General features: G+C 47.1%; 1 protein-coding gene across 1 annotated transcript in view; it reads right to left on the reverse strand.

Moving 5' to 3' along the window:
• The window catches only part of NEURL1B (neuralized E3 ubiquitin protein ligase 1B), a 41,604-nt gene that overhangs the window by 2,254 nt on the left and 19,690 nt on the right, over positions 1-19,660 (reverse strand). The window contains exon 2 of the mRNA XM_012554122.1: positions 14,469-15,014. Coding sequence (XP_012409576.1) covers positions 14,469-15,014 — 546 coding nt within the window. The remainder of the gene's footprint in view (positions 1-14,468; positions 15,015-19,660) is intronic.

Consider the following 19,660-nt stretch of genomic DNA (forward strand, 5'->3'; position numbering starts at 1 on the left):
GCGGCGGCCGCGGCGTCGGCTGGCGGTGGGCCCGGGGCGCGGCCCAGCGCCAGGTGTCCCAGCTTGGCTACCACCTGGTTGTTCTCAAGCTCGTTGTTGTCGAAGTTGGCCGCGTCGTGGCTGCTGGGCGGCAGGCAGGCGCTGAAGCGGGCCTGGCTGAGGCGTGCCGGGGTCAGCGTGTCGGCGAAGGCGCTCTCTGCAGGGACAGAAGAGAGAATGGCGTGAGGGCCGCGGGGTGGCTGGGCAACCCCCACTCCACCTAACCAGCCTCGTTCTGTGTCTGAACCTACCCTCCCAGAAGTAGGCCCCACCTCCACTCTAACCGGTTACTCTTATTTGGTTCATTTATGTATTTGTTTTAATGAGCCACAGGAAACAAAAAAACAACAAACCAGTTGCCTTCAAGCCAGTTCCGACTCATGGCGACCCCATGTGTTTCAGAGTAGAACTGGTTTTCAATGGCTGTGATTTTTTCAGAAGTAGACTGCCAGGCCTTTCTTCCGAGGAGCTTCTGGGTGGATTAAACTGCTGAAGTCTCTGTAAGCAGCCTAGCTTTTAACCATTTGAGCCACCCAGGAATTCCTTAATGAACCACAGCTGCCTATATTTGGATTAAGCATGATCCTCGGTTTACTTGACATGCTCTTCATCGTTAGGATGGGCAGATAAGGCCTTCTCCCTCCCTCCTCCTCCTCCTTCCTCTCTTCCCTCCCTCCTTTTTTTTTTTATCCTTTCTCCCTCTCCTTCCCGCCTTCCTTCCTTTTTTCCTCCTCCTCTTCCCCTCAAGATATTTTCATGCTTTTGTTTTATCATCTGTCTCCCTAACCAGAACTTAAGCTCCAAGAAAGAGAGCAAACCCTTCTCATATGGGGAGCCCTGGTGGCGCAGGTACTATTCTAAGCTCTTACGTGCTAGTTCATTTAATCTTCACATAACCCTGTGAGGTATGCACCATTATTACAGGCCATTAAGCAAAGGAGGGAGTGGAAGCACAGGGCAGTTAGGGAACACGCTAAGGTCACACAGCTACTAGGTGGAAAGAAGGCAGGGGCTGGGTAGGTCTTCCTCCTTGCTGAGTCCACAGCAGAGAATACAGTGCCTGGGCCATGGCAGGTACTCTTTCAACACTGAAGGTTTCTACAAGAGACAGACTCATTCTCTATGCCAGAAAGCCAAGGAGGAGTTTTTGAAAAAGTCATAGTCATGAAAATACTTTTGAATTATTATTTTTAAGTTCTCATTCAAAAACGTATACACAAATGGTTTTGTGACAATTAGTTGCAATCCCTGCAATGTGTCAGCACTCTCCCCCTTTTCCCTTTACACCCTGGGTTCCCCATGTCCATTCGTCCAGTTTTCCTGTCGCTTCCTGCCTCTTGTCTTTGCTTTTGGGCAGGTGTTGCCCATTTGGTCTCTATACTTGATTGAACAAAGAAGCACATTCATCACGTGTGTTATTGTTTTATAGGCCTGTCTAATGTTTGAGTGAGAGGTGGACTTCGGGAGTGGCTTCTGTTCTGAGTTGGCAGGGTGTCTGGGGACACAGTCTCGGCGGTTTGTCCAGTCTTTGTCAGACCAGTAAGTCTCATCCTTTTTTTTTGTGAATTTGAATTTTGTTCTACATTTTTCTCCTGCTCTGTCTGGGACCCTCTACTGTGACCCCTGCCAGAGCTGTTGGTGGTGGTAGGCGGGCACCATCTAGTTCTTCTGGGTTCAAGCTGGAGGAGGTTGTGGTTCATGTGGTCCATTGGTCATCTGGACTAATATTTTTCTTGTGTCTTTGGTTTTCTTCATTCTCCTTTGCTCTTGATGGGATGGGATCAATAGAAGTATCTTAGATGGCTTCTCAAAAGTTTTTAAGACCCCAGATGCTATGCACCAAAGTAGGGTGTAGAACATTTTGTTTATGAACTATGTTATGCCAGTTGACCTAGATGTCTCCTGAGACCATGGTCCCCAGCCCTCAGCCCCAGTAACTTGATCCCAAAGGTGTTTGAGTGTGTCTAGGAAGCTTCTATGACTTTGCCTTGGTCAGGTTGTGCAGACTTCTCCTTTATTGTGTGTTGTCTTTCCCTTCACCAAAGTTAGCACTTGTCTACTTTGAATGATTTTTAGTAATATGGAAAAATGTTCTTGATGTTCTAGATATGAGCAGGGAGTGCACGGTCTGTGCCAGTCTGTTCACCAGTGTCCTCAGGGCTCAGCACAGTGCCTGGCAAATAGCCTTCAGTATTACGTAGTTTATTAAATGAATAAACAGATGAGTGAGGTCTCTACAAGAGACTGACTGCCACTCTGATAAGAATAAAACCCAGGGAAAGATACAAACAGTCCAGTTATTCAGAGTATTTTGAAGATTTTTTTAGTTATAAGAAAAATATTAACCATAAGTAAACAAAGCAGGAACAAAAGTGTTTCTCAGACTTTCTCAGCCCCTTCTGCCAAGATTTTGTTAAATGTTACCATTCTGTAATTTATATCATAAAAAATTTATTCCTCTAGTTTTCCAAATATAAAACTAAATCATAATACAGAACATACTTTTTCAAACTCTGTATGCCTAGTCCCTGGTGGGAGCCTGCTGTCTACTGCCCAGACACCACACACGGGCCAAGCTTGCAAACGGGCCATTCAGTGTCTGACGCTGCCTCACAGACCTCTTTGGTTTTGTTTGTTTTTTAACTTTCTATATATGAAAAGTTATAATTACACACAAATCATATAATGAATGCCCATTACCTAGATTCAACAATTATTTATTTATGGCCAGTCTTGTTTCATCTATCCCCTCATCTGTTCCCCTTCTGTATTAGTTTAAAATAACTCCCATATTATTTCATCTGAAAGATTTCAGTATGTCTCTCTAAAAGTTAAAGAGTTGTCGTGTGTGTGAATATGCTTTTGTTTTTCCAGTTTGTTTGAAGATCCAAATAAAGCCCACTCATTGTCATTACTCTTTTTAAACTAGAGGCTGCCTCTTCGTCTCCCCCACCGCCCCCACCTTCATTTGTTTTTTGAAGAAATCACCTAGTCTTTTAATCTGTTTTTGAATTAGTGGCCAACATTTACAAATCAAAAGATTTCACTTAACCTGGATTTATAGCTTCTCTTGGAAAGTTGGAGGGTCTGGTAAAACAGGGCCTCCATTCTGGCATGGCAACAGTGGAGTCTAAAGTTTGCCCTTTTGTTGAAAATGTTTGATATCCCAGTCCTCATGGCCCCATCTGGCCCTCTTCATCCATTTCAGCTATTTGCTCGGGCTCTGTGTGTACATCTTGCCTTAAAGACAACCTGAGGGAAGACGTGGGATTTCAATTTGGTTCTTTTAAAAAATATCCCTGTATACAGGTGTGTATCTGTCTATATCATTTTATTTATGTCCTTAATAAAAAGTTCTGGAAAGAAATATAACAAAATGTTAATGGAATTCTCTCTCGGGGGGTGAGATTATGAGGAGTTCTCTTCTTTAGATTTTTCTGTATTACCAGTTTTTTCCTACAACAAACATGTATACACTACAAAATTCTATCATCAGAAACATCTCAGTAAATATTTTTAAAAACTCAAATTTTCAGTGAATAACAATGTGGAAAAATGCTCATGATAAACTATTAAGTGAACAAAACAGGATACAAAACAAAGATGATTTGATTCTAATTTTGTCAGAAATGCATGCATAGGATACATAAGAAATGAATGCACAGGAAAAACATAAGGAAATACATCAAAAATGTTGAGGGTGGTTATTTCTGGATGGAGGGCTGACTGGTGATTTAAATTTGTTTCATTATAGTTTTCTGATTTCCTCATCTTTCTCTAATGAACACATTGATTTTGTAATCACAAAAAAAGCATGTGTAAAAACAATGGAACAAGCACTTTTTAAAAAAGGTATTTCAGACAAGTGGATGTTTCTGGGAGCCCAGAGGATTCTGCCTCTTGGTGCAATTTGCATGTTCCCTCTGGCTTCCTGCCCCATCCAGAGGAGGCCTGCCAGGCCCAATCCAAAGGCATTTCCCTCAGCTTGCCCTGGGCCTCTGCTCTTGCCAACACACTCTGCCTCTGCCCTGCACCCCTAATGCTCCTCCTTCTTGCCCCTGATAGCTCCCTATCCTTTAGTGTAGCGTCCTAATTAAGGGCATGGGCTGTGGACATGGGCAGACTTTGGTTCAAGCCCTTCCTGGCTCTGTGACCTTAGGTAAGTCATTTCACCTATGGGATCCTCTGCTTCATCCTTAAATAGGAATAATAGTGGTACCTCCATGTTGTTATGAAGATTACATTAGATCCTATAAAAGGTGTAATGTAGAGCATGGCACAGGGTAAGTGCTCAAAACATTAATTATCATCATTATTCCTTCAACATGTAATCATCAGAAAGCTCTGAGCTGGCACTGGGTGAACAGAGGTCAACAGAAAGGCATGGTTCCTGTGTTCATGGAGCTCCCATTCCAGCAGGAAAGACCGACTCTAGTGAAGCCATCTGACAGGAAATTGTGAGGACAAGCTGTCATGAGTGCCATGAAGAGCCACTATCCATCCTATCGCTCTGTCAAATGGGCTCATTTCAGTGTGGAACACTGAAGCACTGAGAGATGGAGTGAGTGACTCCAGTTCCACAGCTGGGGGTGACAGACTAGGATTCTCTGAGAGTGTGTAAAAGGGGGACTTGGTTAGAAGTGGGGCCTGGGAATGGGTCATAAAAGGCCTCTGACAGAGTGATAAGGGGCTAAGACTTGAAGGCCAAGGATAGCTGCTGGGTAAGAGTGGAACATGAGCATTCCAGGTAGAACAGCATGTGTGGCGACTGAGGTGGTGAAGAGCTTGGTGGGTTTGTGGGGTTGGCATTATAATGTATGTGACAGTACTTAGCCTGGAGCCTGGTGCATGGTAGCCCCTCAGCAACAGCTGTCTCTTCTCACTTTATCCCTACCTATGCAAGGAGCTTTGTCCCCATCAGACATTGTTCCTGAGCAGGAAGGCCTGAGATAGCACAGTGCTGGCCTAGGCCTGCACTTCAGAATCCACTGCTCAGAGGGGCATTTCTTCTATGTAGAATCAGCCAGCTATAGGCAGAAATCCAGCAACCTCCTCACCAAGGGAACTTATCAAGACCACCTAGCTTCTAACCTGTGACTTGTCTCCAAACCCACTTTCTGGACCTCATGAGAACATACATAGCCATTTTCTTGAGTACCTACCAGATGCCAGCTGCATACATTCATTATCCCCATTCAGTCCTCACCATTATCCCATGTGGCTCTGAAAATGGGCACATTATACAGTAGGGGAACACTGAGGCTCCAAGAGGTGACGTGAGTTACTCAAGGTCACATAGGCAGGGGATGACAGAAACAGGATTCCAATCCAGGCTGTGTGACCCCAAAGCGAGGCCCCACTGATCATTAGCAATACTCTTCAAAATTCAGATGTCCTTGTTCTGCAAATGGAGCTGCCCAACGTATGGACTCAACCACAGGCCAAGTGGCTCCTTGGAGTTTCATTCCCCAGGGGCCTAGTGTGGCCCCTGAGAGGGAGGGTCCGATAGGTGCCCCCTCCTTCCCTTCCTCCCTCCCTCCCACAAACATCTCCTCAGCACCCTCACACAGCAGTGGCCCCCAGGCCAGGTACACCAGAGGCTGGGATGGCTGGGACAGGCTTCCCTACCTTCCACTGTCCCTGGGCTACCTCCAGGGACTGGCTCTGGGCCTGGGATAGAGGTGGGTTCTTCCCTTTATTTCCCTCCCTTTCTCTCCCTTCGTCTCTCTCATGTCAGAGGTACTTGCGGCCAAAAGTAAAGCAGAATTTATGTCCAGAGAGAAAACATCTTTGTGTGAAGATGAAAATGAAGGCAGGGAGAACTGGAGAGAAGGAACCAATCCATCAGCCACTTCATTGTCTCCAAAGGACTGACTGGGGGACATGTCTCGGAGGCAGAAATGAGAGGACTTGCTGACAGAATGGATGTGGGATGGGGGAAAGAGGAATTGAGGATGACTTCCGAGTTTTTTGGATCGATCAACCAAGTGGATGGGGGCACTTATTCACAATGGGGATGGCTGGGGGAGCAGGTGGGAGGTGGGAGGGGAGATTCAAGAGTTCTGTCTGAACGAGTTTCGTGTGGGATGCTGCTCAGACTCCAGGAGAAGCTGAGTAGGCAGAGGGAGGTCCGGAGTTCAGGGAGGCAGCAGGGCTGGGGATACACCCTTGGGAGCCAACAGCTTAGAGATGGGATTTAAGGCCCAGTGAGGGCTCTGATCATCTGGAGAAAGAGGGAGAATAAAGAGAAGTGGCCTCACTTTTTAACAATTTGTTAAACTTTACAAAGAGTTGTTTTTCTACATGCAGTTTAAAAATGTATAAAGGAAAGAAGGAGAGAAGGGAGCCTAGGACAGAATCCCAGGGCCTTCCAATATGGAGGGCAGATGGGGGGAGAAGCTAGCAAGGAGGCCAAGGAGGTGGGAGGAAAACTAGGAGCTGGGGCGGCCCAGGAGCCAAGGGCAGTGTTCAGGAAGCAGGGAGAGGTGAACTGTGTCAGAAGTGAGAGGCTCAGTAGGACGAGACAGAGATGTGAGCTCAGGGTTTAGCGGCGTGGAGCTGAAGGGTGAGTGACAGACTGAAGTTCAGTGAAGTGGTGGGGACAATGCCTCACAGAGATGGGCTGAAGAAGGAGATGGAGAAGGTGGTATAGACAATACTTCTGAGAATGTCTTGCTCTGAAAGAGAGCAGAGAAATGGGATAGTAACTGGTGGAGGAGATAGAGTCAAGGGCATTTTTTAAACAGTGGAAGCTACCACAGCTCTTTTATGTGTTTGTGGGAACAGTTCTGTGGTGAGGAGAAAGTGAGGCAGGAGAAAGGGTATACATGATAGGAACAGTGTCCATGAATGGGGGAAGGGGACAGGGGCAGAGCCCCTTCATCCATGGCTGCAGAAGGGCCTGCAGAGGGGGAGGTACCAGGGGAGGGGTATAATGTTGGCTGGGATACACTGGGGGTAGACCCCAAGTCTGTGGGACACTGAGCCCATGCCTTTCCAGATGCCGCCTCAGGGAGATAGACCTTGGCTGGACCCTGGTCAGTCCTGACTGTGTGACCTCGGTTTCCTCACCTGTAAAGTGGGAGCCCTTCACTCCTGTCTCACAGGCTCATGGGGAGGATGAACGGCAGAACTGCAGAATAACAGTGTGCTTGGTACTGTGCCTGGCACAGAGCAGGCCTTCAGGAGCCCCTAGTAGGACAAGTCAGCAGCCACAGAATGGAGATCTTGCTCCAGAATGAAAAGGACGACCTCAATGCCTTACTGTCAGGGAGGAGAGATGGGCGCTGGCCTGCCTGTTTGGAAGAAAACCATTAACTGCAAAAGCCAATTACCCTGTGATGCTCCCCACTGGGGTGCTGAGGGAAGCTAGCTGCAGCATTTCCCCCGTGCCTGAGGTGAGGTGCTCAGGCCTCCCATGCTGAGTCCCTGGGGCCCCAGGCCAGAGTCCCTCTCCCCTACCATGGCCGCTGATCAACTCGGTGACCTTGGGCAAGTCCCTGTCCCTCACTGGGCCTCAGTTTCCTCACTTGCAGCTTGGAGTGGTGCACTCAGTCGTCTAGGCCCTGCATTGAGATCCGTATGTTCGTCTTTCTTTATCAAACACTTTGCTCATCACACTAATGAGCAAACCCTGACTCTCTCACCAACTGTTACGTGACCTTGGCCAAGTTACTTATCCAAGCTGAATCTGAGTTTTTTTATCTGCAAATGGGGATGATAACTATTTCCTGTCTTACAGGGTTCTTATGAGGGACAGGAGACACCACCCATCTAAAGCTCTCAGCATCGTGCCTGGCGCATAGTAAACCAGCTGCCGTTGAATCAATTCCGACTCATGGTGACCCCGTGACTGTCAGAGTAGAACTGTGCTCCATAAGGTTTTGAGTGGCTAATTTTTTTGGAAGCAGTTTGCCAGGGCTTTCTTCCAAGATGCCTCTAAGTGGACTCCAACCTCCAGCCTTTTGATTAGCAACCAACTACGTTAGCCATTTGTACCACCCAAGGACTCCTGGTGCATAATAGATGCCTGGTAACTGTTACTAGTCTCAAGGCTTTCCAGCTGGGTAAATGACCTCCTGACAAGGCCTACGGAGAGCTGTTGCTTCTGGCTGCCTTGCATCCAAACCCCTTCTTTTGGCACCAGCACCCAGCTTTTCTTTTGGGGGAATTTCCCCATCCCACCTCCTACTTCCATTCATTCTGTTGGGCTCTGGGACTAAAAAGGGGGACCTTCACCTGGGTGGCAAAAACGATTAAGCACTTGACTACTAACCAAAATGCTGGCAGTTCAAACCCACCCAGAGGTGCCTTGGAAGAAAGCCTGGGCGATCTGCTTCCAAAAGGTCACAGCCATTGAAAACCCTATGATGCACAGTTCTACTCTGCACACATGGGGTCGCCACGAGTCGGAGTTGACTCGAAGGCAACTGTTCATTTTTTTTAACCTGGCCAATCAGTTTATTCCATCCCCCTGGCCATGGATATGGGCTCAGGGATGAGTGTGTGACCCAAGTAGGTCAGTGAAGCCAAGTCTTGAGACTTTAGCGCGATCTTTCAGGAAAGAAGCTCTCCTTCTGCTGAGTTTGCTAAGCTGGTAGGACATGGGCCTGGAGATGCTGGTGGTCTTTCTGCCACCACAAAGGGGAAGCCTGGCTGAGGATGAAGCCAACAGAGAAGACAGCAGAGCAAGAAATGAAGACAGATATTCCAGGTAATGTTGTTTGGGCCCTTCCATGAAGCAGGCTTAATGGCAGCCATTCCTTGGAATTTCTCAGCACACAAGACACTAAGTTCCTCTTGTTTCCTTCAGCAAGATTGAACTGGGTTTCTGTCACTTGCAACCAAAAATCTTCTGGCCTTGGGCTGTTATTGCTTTTTCAGTCTGATCCACCTTCCACCACTGGGTGGAGAGGAACACGGTGGGGGCTTGCAGATCACAGAAGAGGGCTGTGACACTGATCGTTCCGGAGGCACCCGACAAGAGGGAGAGGGCCACATCCAGACAGTGTGGGGTGTGAACACGAGAGCTCTGCAAAAGACTTCCTTGGAGAAGCAGATAAAACTGAGGTCTCCATGTCTGGAGCCAGGGAGAGGAGGAGGAAAGGCACGCATGACCTTTCCTCTCCTGGATTTAGCAACTGCTAGATTCATTGATGAGGGAGGCACACTAGGGAACCAGACAGACATATAACAACACAGGTAGGGGAGGGTACTCCTCAGACACAGGGTTGCCAGATAAAATACAAGATACCCAGTTAAATCTGAATTTCAGATAAACAACAAATAATTTTTCAAATATTGCATGGGACATACTTATACTAAAAAATTTTTTGTTGTTTATCTGAAATTCAAATTTAACTAGGCGACCTATATTTTTGTTGTGAAATTTGACAACCTTACCCAGATGCCATGAGGGGCAGTGGTGGTTCAGTGGTAGAATTCTCACCTTCCATGAGAGAGACCTGGGTTCGAGTCCCAGCTAATACACCCTATGTGCAGCCACCACCCATCTGCCAGTGGAGGCTTGAGTGTTGCTATGATGATGAACAGGTGTCAGTGGCGCTTCCAGACTAGGACAGACTAGGAAGCAAAGCCTGGTGATCTATGTCCAGAAATCAGCCAATGAAAACCCTGTGGGTCACAACGGTCTGCATTCTGTTGTACATGGGGTCACCATGAGTCGGAGGCCAACACTCAACAGCAGCTAACAATGATAACAACAACTCAGATACCACTTTTGTTTGCTGGTTTTCAGGCTTCATCCAGTGGGGTCTGAGAAGCAGTGAAGGAGGATGAGGGGTCCAGAGGTTGTCTATTCTGGAGTTTCACAGCTGAGAATCTCCAAAGGAACCATGTCACCTCGTTGTTCTTTGTGAGGAAAGGGAGGCCAAAGGACTCTGGGTACACGGCACTGGTGTCCATTTGGTACCATGGACACCACTCACAGGAGGCCAAGTTCTCCCAGGATTTGGGAGGGAAGGGCCCATTTCTGGTGGGATTTTTGTGGTTCTCCTGTTGCCTCATCTTGTGCTGGGGACAGTAGGGTACTTGTTGCCTGGACTCAAACCATACAAAATCACAACTGCTTAGCTTTCTTCTTATTTTTACTAGTAACCTTTTTTTCCTGCTTATAAGTCATTGATAACTGGGAGGGAGGAGGAAGAAAAAAATCACCCATAATCCCTCTACCCAGTTGTAACCAATGTCAACATCCCCCACCGCCAGGAAAGAAACGAACATTTATTGAGCCTCCATCACTTACCATAAACTTCCCCTCCAATATTTCCTATAGCCTTCAGATAGGAAATAACTTTATTGCTCTTTTTGATTGTAAAAGCAATACAAGCGCTTTGCATATATATTAAAAAGATAACTCATAGAGGTATAAAGAAGGAAGTGAAATTTGTCCGTGATCCCAGAGATGGAATTCCTTCTACTCTCATTTCCCCCTTTGTATACACACTTGTGAACATCATCCTATGCCACTCCTGCTAGGTGCTTCCCGTAGATTACCACATCAGAGGGCCTATTTGCAGATAAGGAAACTGAGGCTCAGGGAAGTTCAGACACACATCTGCTAAGTTACACTGAAGTCCCAGTAGACTGTCTGCCTCTCCCTTCCCACGGAGAGGCATGGAATGTTGCAGGGGCTCAGTAGTGTTTCACTGAGTGAACAAATGGATGAGAAACTCTGGTTTCAGGGGGAAGAATCCATGTCTCCCATGTCTCCAGATTTGTTCTGTTTCATTAAATCATCAAAGGCTGCTTCCAATTTGTATTTAAAAAAAAAAATCCTAATCCACCTGAGCTGATTATGGAGTTGGGGCAATTGGCTGTTACCCGGAGAGACATGGGCTGTCTGAGGGAGCAGGTGAATGAGGCGTGATTGCTTCCCTGCTCTAGAGAAATAACCCAAACTCACCACTGTCAAGTCGATTCCAACTCCTAGTGACCTTATAGCACAGAGTAGAACTACCCTATAGGGTCTCCAAGGCTGTAAATCTTTACGGAAGCAGACTGCCACATCTTTCTCCTGAGGAGAGGCTGGTGGGTCTGAACCACTGACCTTTTGGTTAGCAGCCAGGCGCTTTAACCACTGTGCCACTAAGGTTCCTTAGAGAAATAAAGAGCTCCAAAAAAAGTGACAGGAGAGCTAGGAGATATTGGAAACTTATATTTCCTGGAGGAGAAATACCAAAACCTTTTGTGGAAAAGCGTGTGGGGACATGGTTAAAATGCCCAAGTAAGGCCTCAGCTTGGAGGGTTGGTAGCTGTTCACAATCTAGTCACCTAAGCTTAGAATTCAGACACATGCTTCAGTTCACTTACAAACAAACTTTTTATTTCTTAGCTGTAATTTCTTGAGGGCCTTCTTTCTGTCAGGCCTTGTGCTGCATCCCTTTCATACATCATCTCATGTAACCCTGCAACAATCTCATTTTACAGATGAAAAAACTAAGGCACAGAGAGATTCAGTCGCCTGGCCAAGGCCACACAGCTGGCAAGAGGAGAGCTAGGCCTGGAACCAAGGTCTGTGTGACTCCCAACCCCCTGCTCTTAACCACTCAGAAGCTCTGTTGACTTCCTACTTCTGTGGCAAAGTCCGGGGACACAGCCCAGATGCATAAGCCCTTCCTTACCCTGGTGCTGTGGTGGGTGGAGGGCAGACAGGGGTGAGGATGAGGAAACCAGGCCAGGGTTTCTCCTCTAGATTCAGGGTTGAAAAATCAGAAACAGTCCAAACTTTCATCAACAGAACAGATATACAAACTGTAAAATCCACATCATGGAATACTACCACTTGCTGTGGCGTCGACGCCGACGGCAACTCAGTGAAGACTCTATGCGTATCAGAGCAGAACTATTCTCAGTGGGGTTTTCAATGGCTGATTTTTCTGAAGGAGATCACCAGGTCTTTTTCCGAGACACCTCTGGGTGGATCTGAACCTCCAACCTTTCGGTTAGCAGCCAAGTGCATTAACCATTTGCACCACCCAGGGACTTCTCATGGGATACTACTCAGCAATAAAAAGGAACAAACCACTGATGCACATAGCAACAACATGGATGAATTTCAAAAAACATTATGCCGAGATAAAGAAGCCAGACTCAAAAGCATACATACTGTATGATTCCATTTATATGAAGTTCAAGAACAAGCAAAACTAATCTACCATGAAAAATCAGAAGAGTGACTACCTTCTGGGGAGAGGTGGGTTGACTCAGAAGGGGCAGGAGGGAACTTTTTGGGGTCATGGAAGGCATGCAATCTGTCAAAACTCATCACACTTTAGGTCTGTGCATTTCACTGTGGGAAAATTACATGCAAGGTTGTGTCCAGACCCCCTGAGAAAGCTGCTCTCCCTTTACCCCCCTAGAAGGAAAGGCTAGGTTGTCTCAGGAGGAATCTGTGAGGTCAAGAGAGAATGTTTCAAACAGAAAGTGGATTAGCAGTGGCTTCCAGGGGCTGAGGAGAATGAGTGTGATGCTTAATGGGTATAGGGTTTCCCTTCAGCATGATGAAAATGTTTTAGAACTAGACAGAGGTGATGGTGGTCAACACTATCAGCGTACTAAATGCCACTGAATTTTACACTGTAACGTGGTTAATTCTATGTCATGTGAATTATACCTCAATTAGAAAAAGGAAAAAAAAAAAAAAGATAAGGCCTAAAGATAAGGTGAGCGAACTTCTTCCCCTAGTAAGTTCTCACCACCAGGATTTCACCATCTGTGACTGCCTCACCCAATGAGCAAGGTAAGCACGTGCTTAGGGCATCAACAAAACAGGGGCACCAGTTGTCCAAGGCAAAGACCCATAGATGCCAAGCAGACACGACACAAGGGAAAGTGAGCCGCACAACAATGATTCAAGAAAGACTCGATTCATTATCCTTATTATGTATGGAAGTAGATATTGTTCGGCAGCTTAATTGTGACAAAAATCATTGAATTTGTAAGAGCAAAGAATAGAAATGTTTTTAATTATAACATGTTAGAGAGGAAAGATCTATCTAAAAATAAAACAGTAATTTGTTGTAATATTTGTTTTCTGATCATTAAATTCTTTTATAACATCTTTTCATTTGTTCATTTATATGAAACATTTATTATGAAACAAGCATCAAAATTGAAATATGAGCCATTTAAAACAAAATTGGTGAAAATGAATTTTTCGTTGTGGGAGATCAGCAGAATTTTACATTGATTGTTAAAACAACTAAGTTCACTGACTCATTTTCTTTGTTGTAGAATACGTGGAATATTCTTTTTGTAGAAAATGTGGTACATAGTAAAAATCTTAGTACCCTGCATCCACTAAAAATTTTATAATACAGTTCATCTCATTCTGCTAAAATGGCATATGCCACTTTTGTATTCAACTGCTAATATTATAGTCACATTTAAAAAAGTTACATCATGGATAGCTAAGACACACACACACACACACACATACACACACACACACACAAATGAGCCCTGGTGGTGCTGTGATTAAAGCAATCGACTGCTAACCAAAAGGTCAGTGGTTCAAAACCACCATCGGCTCCTAGGGAGAAAGATGTGGCAGTCTGCTTCTGTAGAGATTTATTGCCTTGGAAACCCTATGGGGTCACTATGAGTCAGAACTGACTGGACAGCACTGGGTTTTTTATATATATATATACATATACATACACACACATACATGTATATATCTAACTCACATATCCCATCATATTCCGTTCAAACGTGCGAGTAAGCAGAGGACAGGGGCACCACAGATTATCAGATTTTAGGGCCCTGACTATGAGTACCTTAGGGGCAGGCCTGGGTCTGATACATCTGACTACTCACTGCCTGCACAGTGTAGGTACTTGAATGCCTGTGATTAGGGTACAGGTTTGACTGCTCAGTGATGACTGAGTGAGTGAATGAGCAAAGGAATGAGTGAGTGAGCAAGTGAATAAATACATGTGTGAATGAGTGAGTAAATGAATGAGTGAATGAATAAATGAGTGAACAAATGAACAAAACAGTGAGAAACAGCAAGTGAATGAGTGAATGAACAGAAGGATAGATGAATGAATGAGCAAATGTGCAATTAACTGAGTGAAGGAGTAAGTGAATGAACCTGGGCAAAAGCACAGACTTTGCCTCCAACCTGTGTGGGTTCCAATCCTGGCTTTGCACTGCTGGGCAAATGACTCAACCTCTCCATGTCTGTTTTCTCATTTGTAAAACAGGGATGGAGAGTTGTGGTGACAAATAAATGAGTTGAAATGTGTAATGCGCTTAGAACAATGCCTGGCAAAGTAAGGCCTCTATAAGTGTCTGTGACTATGAAAGAAATACACATCCATACACACAAAGAACCTCTGCCACCTCCGGAGGCGCCCATGCCGCCCCCCACCCCCGCCACACTTCCAGCCCCGACTGGGACCTACCGAGGAGCTGCACCTCGTCGGTGATGCCGTAGACGTCGATGAGCGCCCAGAGCGGGCCGCCCACGGCCACCCCGCAGTGAAAGAGCACGGGTTCGCCGTCGTTCACGCTGTAGAAGACTCGGCCGTGGCGGTCCGCCCAGTAGGCCAGCACGGTGTCACGCAGCGCCAGGCTCTCCGGCAGCGCCTTGGCCCAGTAGCCGGGCCGTGTGACGAGGTCGGGGCAGGCATACTTGGGGATGTCGTGGGCGCTCATCAGCGACGGGTCGTGCGCCGTGAAGCCGAAGCGAAGCGCGCCGCTCCAGCCCGGTCGCACGGCCACCAGGCGCAGCCGTACCTGCTCGTACAGCCGGATGGGCCGCTGCGTGAACGTGACGCCGTTGCAGAAGCTATTGCGTCGCGTCGCCCGGCGTGAGTGGCCGTCGAGCCGCACGTTCTTGCCCTTGGCCTGAGCGTGGAAGCGGGGCGCCTCGCCCAGGACTGGGCGCCGCTCCGGGCCGGGGCCGCAACACGGCCGGGTGGCCAGGAGGCGTGCAGGCGGGCTAGAGTCTGCGGGAGAGAGAGACAGGGTGGTCAGGCCCCTCCGAACTCTCCAGGCCCCATTCGGTTTTTAATTTAAAATACTGTTTTAATAAGACCGAGAATTGATAAACTTGAGAAGGTTCCAGACTGGACCAAAGGGAGACCCTCATTGCCAGTCCCTTCCAGTCTGTCCAGTGCTGCCACAGTAAAGCCACTGTACCCACTTCACAGACAAGTAAACCTAGACTTGGGCAGGGTGAAGCACTAGGATGATTTCCCTCTCAGAGGGGTCAAGACCAATGAACTTGTCAGAACAGCTGGGCTAAACTCGAATGACTTCTCTAATGCCATCAAATCCCTCCAAACCTGGAGGCTTCTTCCAGAGGGCCAAGTGGTCCCTGACCTCTGGGCTGTAGTGTCCCTCCAAATCAACAGAGGGCTTGGATTCATGGGAGTAGTGGAGATATTTGGCTACTTTGTGGAATTTATGTTCAAAAGCAAGGTAGACAAGGCAACAAAGAGTGCCATCTTGGGGTCCCCATGCAGCCTTGGAACCCCAGTTCTCTAGCCATTCCTGCCTGTGTGACATGGGACAGATCCCGTGTCTTCTCTAGCTTGTTTCCTTGCCTGTAAAACAGGGACATTACTTAACTCACACAATTGCTAGGAGGTAATCTGGATAAAGTTCCTAGAATACAACCTGGCACAAAGTATGTCTTTAGTCAAAAATCAAAAACCAACCAAACCCATTGTCGACAAGTCAATTCCAACTTATAACAACCCTATAGGACAGAGTCGAACTGCCCCATAGGGTTTCCAAGGCTGTAAATCTTTAAGAAAGCAGACTGCTGCATCTTTCTCCTGAGGAGCTGCTGGTGGGTTAGAACCACTGACCTTTCAGTTAGGAGCCAAGTGCTTAACCACTGCACCACAAGGGCTCCTATGTCCTTAATAGACAACTAACAATCATGATAATAACACTGAGGTTACAAAGGGATCCCAAGCCAGGATGCTGTGACTTCCTCTCTCCTTTACCTGCAGCAAATGAAGGCATCTGGCTTTCCCAGAATGTATACCCTTCAGGATTAATTTCTAAGGAAGTTCTGCCCTGAAGGCCCTAGGGAATTCTGGGATGGCCTTCTTTCAAAGGATCTGGCCACTGGCCACGGACCCAGGTGTCCTGATACTAGAGTGGGGGCTTTATTCTCCCCACTTTTCCTCCTCCCATCCCAGGGGCAGTGTCTGAGAGGCTCTGCCAGCCTGGGAGGTTGCAGTGTGGGTAATTACTCCACAAGCCTCAGCTATTCATCCACAGGAGAAGCTGAGGACAATTTTCTTTCAAATTTTTTTATTCTTTCCCATACAAAAATTTATACATACACTGTTACGTGACTCTAATTGCTCTCCCCATACTGTGACAGCACACTCCTCCTTTCCACCCGATTTCCCATGTCCATTCAATCAGCTCCTAACCCTCTCTGCTTTCCCGTCTCACTTCTGGACAGAAGCTGCCCGTTTACTCTCTTGTATCTACTTGAGCTAAGAGGCACACTCCTCACGATTATCACTTTATGTCCCACAGTCCAGTCCAATCCCTATCTGAAGAGTTGGCCTCGGAAATTGTTATAGTTCTGGGCTGATAGAGAATCTAGGGACCATGCTTTCCAGGTACCTCCAGTCTCAGTCAGACCATTAAATCTGGTCTTCTTACTAGAATTTGAGTTCTGCACCCCACCCTTCTCCTGCTCCATCAGGGACTCTCTGTTGTGTTCCCTGTCAGGGTGGTCATTGGTGGTAGCCGGGCACCATCTAGTTCTTCTGGTCTCAGACTGATGAAGTCGCTGGTTTATGTGGTCCTTTCTGTCTCTTGGGCTAATACTTTCCTTGTGTCTTTGGTGTTCTTCATTCTCCTTTACTCCAGGTGGTTGGGACCAATTGATGCATCTCAGATGGCCGCTTGCAAGCTTTTAAGACCCCAGATGCCACTCACCAAAGTAGGATGCAGAACATTTTCTTAATAAGCTTTGTTATGCCAATTGACCTAGATGTCCCCTGAAAGCATGGTCCCCAAACCCCTACCCCTGCTACTCTGTCCCTCAAAGTGTTTGTATCGAGGAAACTTCTTAGCTTTGGTTTAGTCTAGCTGTGCTGACTTGCTGAGGACAATTTTCATGGCAAATTCTCATAAATCGCAGACAACCCCAGGCACTCAATGGTCTGTAGTCTCCAGAGAAGAACGGTGACCCAGGGCAATGAGAGTCACTGTAGGGACCACTCCTCTTATGCCCAGCCACAGGGTACACTGTGTTCTGGGCACATCAGGGGGTTCACGGGAGAGAGGACAGGAGAAAATGAAAAGAGAGACTATGACCAGGCAGGCAGGCCATGTCTCCCCTCCCCAGGCCCGAGGGGTCAGGGACCTCTGGACACTGAGGGAGGAAATCATGCTAGGAAGCTGGGAGGCCTCTCTGCAAACAGAAGCCACTGATCCACAGAAGACAAAATACAAAGAATAAAGCCAAGGCCCCACATTAGAAAAAGGAATATAAGGGATTTTAGTCATTCAGTCGTTCAACAAATACTTAGCGAGCACCAGTATGTGCCAGGCACCATGCTACGCACTGGGCATATAGCAGTCACCAAGACAGGCAAGGTTCCTCTCTGATGGAGCTGACATTCCAGTGGGGAAGTCGGACAGCAACCAATGAAGCCTAAGCTGCCTGGCGGGATAAATTGTAGAGAAAAGCACAGGCAGGGACGATGTTATGGATTGAACTGTGTCCCCCCAAAATACGTGTTGTAAATCCTAACTGCTATACCTGTGGTTACAATCCCATTTCGGAATGGGTTTTCTTTGTTATGTTAATAAGACAGTATCAGTGTAGGATGTGTCTTAAATCAATCTCTTTTGAGACATAAAAGAGATTAAACAAGCAAGTGAGAAACAGAGATGGGGGAAGATAGATGCCATGCCACATGAAGATCACCAAGGAACCAAGGAACAAGGACCTTCCTCCAGAGCCGACACAGAGAGAAAGCCTTCTCCTAGAGCCGTCGCTCTGAATTCGGACTTCTAGCCTCCTAACTGTGAGAAAATAAATTTCTGTTTCTTAAAGCTACCTGCTTGTGGTATTTCTGTTATAGCACACTAGATAATTAAGACAGACGGGGACAGAGACAGGTGCTATCTTAGGGTCTTCAGGAAGGGCCTCTTTGAGGAGTGACTTTCCTGGAGAGATTTGAAGAAGGTGAGAAAGTGAGCCATGAGGGTATCTGCGTGGGGAGCATTCCAGGCAAGGGGAGCAGCGAGTGTAAAGGCCCTGGGGTAGGAGTGTGCCTGGCATGGCTGAGAAACAACAAGGAGGCTAGTGGAGCCAGAATGGTATGAGCAAGTGGGGGAGTGGAAGGACATGAGATCAGAGTGGTGGTCAGGGGAGGAAATCATATAGTTGTTTTTTATTTAACCATTTTACTCTGAGTGAGATGGGACATTATTAGAGGTTTTAAGCAGAGAAGTGATAGGACTTCTTGGGCTGCTGTGTGGAGACTGGACTGTTGGCAAGGGAAATGTGACAGCTAGGACAAGGCTACTGGAATATGCTAGTGCAGACAGGATGGTGATTCAGATGAGGGGAGGGGACAGGGTGGTACGACTAAAGGTGGTGAGAAGGGGTCCGATTCTGCACACATTTCGAAGGTACTAGGTCCCAGGGTGGCTTAAACAGTTTGCGCTTGACTACTAACCTAAAGGTTGGCGGATTGAACTCACCCAGTGGAGCCTCAAAAGAAAGACTTGGCTATCTGTGTCCATAAAGAATACAACCAAGAAAACCCTATGGAGCAGTTCTGCTCTGTAACGTGGGGTCACCATGAGTCAGAACCAACTCCATGGCAATGGGTTTGGTTTTTGGTTTAGAGACTTCTGTTAATTAATGATTAATGAGAGAAATCTAAAGCATTCAATTTGCTTGCTTTGGGTATTTAAACTATATTCAATAAATAAAACATAAAAAAGACCTTTGGGTTCCATAACAGACACCGGAAGGTGAAGCAGAGCAGGGGGAAGAAAGGGGTAGAGACAGGGAGTGATGCCAGGGGTGGATCCTGGAGGCAGGGGCTTCTCCATTTCCTTGTTGCTTCCCCTGTGCTCAGGAAAGACCTGGCACACACCAGGCACTTGGGAAATGCTAGATGCTGCCTGAATTATGGTTAGAATTGGTGCAGAGCTCAGAGATCATCCTCTCCAACAAGCCCATTTTACAGATGGAGAAAAGAGCCCACAGAGGGAGAGACGCCTGCCCAAGCTTGTCAGTCGGGGTCAGGGCCAGGACGCTTTCTTGGGCTTTTCTGGCCAGGCCACTCTGATGCAGGGAGGTGGAATGTCAGAGGTCACTCCCACACGAGGATGGGCCTGTGGCCCTCTGTGGGGTAAGGAGAGGCCTGGAGGGGCAGCCAAACACCACCTCCCACAGGCCAGGGGCCATCATAAAAGAGGACGCCTTTGTTTTTCTGCAGCTCCTACAATGGTTAGTCATGTGCACGCCTGCTGCGTCTGCCTGCCCAGCATCCGTCCCTCTTTTTCTGGTTATGTGCCCCAACTTTGCTTGGGAGATCCAACTTTCTGCCAGCTGGTAGGCTGACCTCACCCCAACTCTAGAAATTGGAGTGTGACC

Source organism: Trichechus manatus, unplaced genomic scaffold, assembly GCF_000243295.1.
Source record: "Trichechus manatus latirostris isolate Lorelei unplaced genomic scaffold, TriManLat1.0 scaffold00011, whole genome shotgun sequence".
NCBI lineage: Eukaryota > Metazoa > Chordata > Mammalia > Sirenia > Trichechidae > Trichechus > Trichechus manatus.